The following is a 5,465-nucleotide window of genomic DNA, read 5'->3' as shown; positions in this document are numbered from 1 at the left end:
GACTTCTCCAACAATTTGACGCAATACATGCATACAACGAAGCAAGCAAATCAGACGTTTTTGTTGTGAATACTCACAATTCACAACCTTAGTCATCGCCTAACCCTTGCTGTTGTCGTTGCAAATCTTAGCCGTCACCGTTCTTAGTTCTTTAGATTTTGACATTGTGAACCTAAAGTAATACTAACGCCTAAAAGTAATACAGTGTGAACGGTGAATTGCGTAGGGTAAGGATAATCTGATATAGTGATTATATTAATATCTTTTGTTTGATACTTTGATATTTATGTATGAGTAAAAATTAAAATAGTAAATTATTATAGTCTTAATGGGTTATCGATTTACCAATAACTCAATATTAAAAAATCAATACCGAACCGATAACTCAATAATTTTTTTTATAAGATCATTAAATAACCATTAACCCAATAACCTAATAGCAATAAATCAATAACACTTTTTTTGATTCGATTTATCGTTTCTTGCACACCTCTTATTAAAAGACATATTTATATATTATATCAAATAAAATATGACAATTCTAAGGTAAAATGTTATTGCTTCTCTAAACTATAATCATGTATGTATTCTATCCATAGTAAATTTTATTTTAAAAAAATATTTTTAAAATTTGTAATTTAAACTAAACTATATAAATATCTATAAAATTATAAATTATTTTATTAAAATATTAAATTAAAACAATGATGTCACTTAAATTAAAATGGGCAAACAACAAATATGTCAAAATGAGGGGATGGTATTATAGGTAAATGGGGTTGGTGGTAGCCGTGCGATTGTATATTCCCTTTATATCGAAAGAGTCACAATGTTATAGGAGCTCCCATCCATCTCTCTCAAGATCTTGTGTTAGGAGGAGAAAAGAGGCTGAAATTGGCTCAAAATTTGTGTCCTCATCTCCCCTATCTATGTTTGTGTGAGTAAAAATTGTATCTTTAGACTAGTGTGTAAGATCTATTGGCCACCAAATTTCTAAATCATCCACATCCCATTATTGTCGTTTCTTGAATTTCATTCATGTGGCTGTAACTCAATACAAGATTTTTTTAACTCATCAGATTTATCAGGTACATATTAGTCCACCCAAATACCACAGGATTCTTTTATTAGCATAAAGCTTATAACTTTGTTAAAAATGTGGAGAAAGTCTCTATCTTTAGAATGTTGATGTGCTGATAATGGGCATAGAGTGATGCCATTTGGTATCTTTTTACTTTTATATCAAACCCCTTTTGCTTATTCTTTTCCAATATTCCTTTTTGGGATTTGTTTCTCCATGTGATATCTTGATGTATGTGTTTGCTCTGTTTGTGTAATTGACTGTTACATTATTCTTATGTAGATTTCAGATTGTAACCCTTAGGTCTTGATATAAGTTTGAAATTCATTTGGTTGACTTGGTGCACATTCATTCCTGTATAAAGAGGAACTAACCAGGGTAAGGCTTATTCTTTACAAGAAGAATCTTTATTAGTATAAGAAATTATCTACCTTTTAGAAAACATGAAGTTGATGTGCTGAAAAATGGGCATGGAGTGATATCCCATTTGGTATTTTTCATCTGATTAATTGACTGTTACGTTGTTCATCTGTTGATTTCAGATTGCACCTAGATCTTGATAAGTTGAGGATCCATTTGGTTGGATATTCATCTTGTACAAAGAGAAATCAGCCAGGTTAAGGCTTATTCTTTGATCAGAATTATTGTTTTAGTCTTTCTCTAAACCCCTGTTCCATTGTTTGTATGAATTTCTTTTCATATGCTATGGTTGTGCGAATTGGTTGCTTGTGGCCTAGGAATGCATTTGAACTTTGAGGTGTTTGATGGAATGCAATCTATTGGTTTTTGTTAATGTTTAACAAAAAGGAAAAAGGATTGCCTTTCCACTGAATATGTATTGTGTATTTTTGCATCAAGATTGTGTAATTTCACTTTAGTTTTCTTGATATAGCTATTTAGTTTTGATGGTAATTGTTTTATGTTTTGAATCTCTATCGAGGTTTGACTATATACAGTTCAATAGAGGGAATTGCCTCTCCAATGGCTACTTTTCAGCAGCTTTGAAATCTGAGGCATTTGTGAATAACGTAATATGAGTAGTTAATTTAGGACATGTTGTCTGGTTCTGTTATATTTGAATTTGATTCTGGAATTAGCTTAAGGGACAACCTTTGGTTAATGGGGTGTCATTCGTCTTGTGGGACTATTATAAGTTGTAAGGGCTGAAATGCTCTCCAAAAGCTCCCTGCTTGGATTTTTGCAAAGTTGGTGAGCGAACATGAGGAGAACAATTTAGATTTTAGACAAATTCATGATTTATCAAGTTCAAAACCACAAGAAGTCTCTTGAATATCTTCTTCATGGTTTTTTCCCCCTTCCTTAGAACTAATTTGTTCTTCAGAGTCAGCTTTCAGCTTGAGCTTTTAACAAATAGAATCAGATTAGTTTAACTCTCACAAGGTCTTCAATCTCAGTTAGCTTTCAGAATTTTTGCTGCTATCTGAAGAAGAGTATTATCACCACTACTGGATTTCCATTTTTCTTCTCTTCTAATACATGTTTTGAATCCTTACATTTCAGTATGTTTATCGAGGAGAAGAAAAGTGAGAATCAAAGGAAGAGGATCATGTACATGCCTATTCTTTCTTTGTTTTTTTTTTGTTAGGCGATTATACTGAGAGAAATTTGTGCCTTTAATCCTTCTTTACTATGAATAAGCAAAACGATTATGGGATAGTACTGGAGTTCTAATTTGCCGTCTCACTCTTTCGTTTTGTCAGTCGTTGTATGTAGATAATTTCTAGGCAGAAGCAGTTTGATCACTTTGGTTCTAAAGTAGCTGGCTGTCATAGGACACCAATGTCAAAATTATCTAGAGAAGTCAAATTAGCATACAAACTTTTTATCTGTTCTTTTATTGTCATCTGCCATATGAGTTTCTGATTATCAGAGTGCCTCATGTCGGCAGGTTGAAAATTGTGAATGATTTCGTTTAGAAGAACTGTGCCTGGATTCTTTTTGGTGCTATTTACCCCCAACAGTATGGTAGCTCCACAAACACCCAAGCTAGACTTTTCATTACATCAAGGACACCTAGTGTTGTTTACTATGTAGGTTCATGGCTATTGACTGTAGACATTAATGTTCTCTTTTCCACTGCACCAACTTTTTGCTGAAGCCTTGAGCTGAAGTTTGATAATATACTCTTGCAATCCTCTCTTCCCACCAAATCGTTCTTTTTCTACAATTGAGAATTGTAAACAGTCAATGCAATTGTTAATAACATTACATTTAGACTAATAATTCTTTTTCCGTTTTTTTTTTCCAGATTTGCCAATGGCTGATATAGCCAAGGATTTAACTGCTGGGACTGTAGGTGGCGCAGCACAATTGATAGTTGGTCATCCTTTTGATACCATAAAGGTCAAGCTTCAAAGCCAGCCTACCCCACTTCCAGGGCAGCCTCCAAGATATTCTGGTGCTATAGATGCTGTCCGGCAAACAGTAGCTGCGGAAGGTGCCAGGGGGCTGTTCAAAGGCATGGGAGCCCCGCTTGCCACTGTGGCAGCCTTTAATGCTGTGCTCTTCACAGTGAGAGGTCAAACAGAGGCATTCTTGAGGTCTGAACCTGGAGTCCCTCTTACTGTGAACCAGCAAATCGTTTGCGGGGCTGTTGCTGGAACTGCTGTGTCTTTTCTTGCTTGCCCAACCGAGCTTATAAAATGCAGGTTTGTTTCTAGTGCATCAAAATTTAAATGTAGTATATAATCTAGCCTTCACAAAGTTGCCCTCGCTTGGCCCAACTGTATAATAAATGAACTTTAGATGTTTGCCATGTTGTATCCTTCCTTTCCATTGAAGTGGTGACATGTGCATTATAGATGGAAAGAAAAAGAAAGCACGTGTACTTTTCAACTTCTTGTTACCACTGTTTTGTCAAATGATCAGAACTATTACGGAGCAACTTCTGTACTAGGCAATTTACTGGTTGAATTACATGAGTGCAGATTGCAAGCCCAGGGTGCATTGGCAAGTATAGGCTCAGCTGCTGTGGCAGTGAAATATGCAGGGCCAATGGATGTAGCAAGACATGTTCTTCGATCCGAAGGAGGCATGAGGGGTCTCTTCAAGGGTTTGTTTCCCACCATGGCACGTGAAATACCCGGAAATGCTGCTATGTTTGGCATGTATGAAGCGCTAAAGCAGTACTTTGCAGGAGGCACAGACACTTCAGGGTTGGGAAGAGGTTCTCTTATTGTAGCAGGTGGCTTGGCTGGCGGTTCCTTCTGGATCTCTGTTTATCCAACAGATGTCATCAAGAGTGTAATCCAGATCGATGACTATAAAAACCCAAAGTTCTCTGGCTTTTTCGATGCTTTCAAAAAGATCTTGGCATCGGAGGGAGTCAAAGGCCTTTACAAGGGCTTTGGACCTGCTATGGGGCGTAGTGTCCCAGCAAATGCTGCATGTTTCTTGGCGTATGAGATGACTAGGTCTAGTTTGGGATAATTCATTGTTGATGGGGAAGGATTTTAGACATTGTTATTGATAATTCTTTGAACTTAACATCTGCTGAAATTCTGTTATTCCAGTTCAACTTCCAGCTGAGCAATTGTGCTTCATCTTTAAGACAAATTCTCCATTCATAGCACAGGAATGTTTTATGTCCATATTTGGCTTCAAGCATGACACAACATGCTACTTCAATGATTGTTTGGCCATATTTTTCCTATCATGCCAAGTGTGGACTAGAAGATTCGAGCCATAGAATATCTCAATTCTAACATAAGCCTACTTTGATCGAATGTAATATAGTGAGGCCAGAATGCAGACTGACCATTGTAATTAAGGAGATAACTCCCGAGGAGGCCGATATAGCTAAGTTGAGAGTAAGCAACTTCAAGAAGCTCACCAAATGGACCAACAACCATTGATGTAGATTCTCGACTCCGTGTCAACGGGTTCAATATGCAATATATACACATAAATATCATATACCATGTTTCTCCGCCCCTAAATGAAACAATGTACCCCCTCTTGTCGGATTTCCATTTCCAAATTGTTCTCTCTTAAGTCGAGATCTCCCAAATTAGTAACAAATATTGTTCTATCTTAGCATGAGAATCGCCGCTTATAGTCATTTTCATGCTTCTTTATATATAATGATCACATTATATATCACATTATTTCTTTTTTCGGTCTGATTTCGAAAACCACCTCTCTACTTCTCACAGTAGTGTAGGGACTGTGGACACTCTACACTCCCCAGATCTCTCTGGTATGTTGTTGTAATATTATATATATATATATATATATATATTGATTTAATTCAATTAATATTTTTTTCTATTTTTATCATAATAAAATTAAAAATCTTTTTTTTAATTAATCGATACTGTTATAAAATTTAAATTTATATAGCGGAAATCAACTTGAAAAAGGT

The 5,465-nt window shown here is 35.7% G+C and overlaps 1 protein-coding gene across 4 annotated transcripts; it reads left to right on the top strand.

Annotated features, from left to right (window-relative positions):
- Positions 1 to 795: 795 nt before the first annotated feature.
- On the top strand, positions 796 to 4,673 carry LOC129876260 (mitochondrial carnitine/acylcarnitine carrier-like protein). Of its 4 annotated transcripts, none has more exons than XM_055951641.1 (5): positions 797 to 1,088; positions 1,364 to 1,459; positions 1,624 to 1,697; positions 3,351 to 3,750; positions 4,030 to 4,673. In XM_055951641.1, exons 4-5 carry the CDS (start codon positions 3,359 to 3,361, stop codon positions 4,529 to 4,531), a joined length of 894 nt encoding a protein of 297 aa, XP_055807616.1. In that variant the 5' UTR covers positions 797 to 1,088; positions 1,364 to 1,459; positions 1,624 to 1,697; positions 3,351 to 3,358; the 3' UTR covers positions 4,532 to 4,673. The 4 variants fall into 4 exon arrangements, with proteins under 4 accessions (XP_055807618.1, XP_055807616.1, XP_055807617.1 ...); XM_055951640.1 differs by lacking the exon at positions 797 to 1,088 and adding an exon at positions 1,116 to 1,223; XM_055951642.1 differs by lacking the exon at positions 1,364 to 1,459.
- Positions 4,674 to 5,465: the final 792 nt, after the last annotated feature.

The sequence above is a fragment of the Solanum dulcamara genome, chromosome 12, assembly GCF_947179165.1.
Source record: "Solanum dulcamara chromosome 12, daSolDulc1.2, whole genome shotgun sequence".
NCBI lineage: Eukaryota > Viridiplantae > Streptophyta > Magnoliopsida > Solanales > Solanaceae > Solanum > Solanum dulcamara.
Note: the sequence above shows the minus strand (reverse complement) of the source record. Positions and strands in the feature narration are given on the sequence as shown.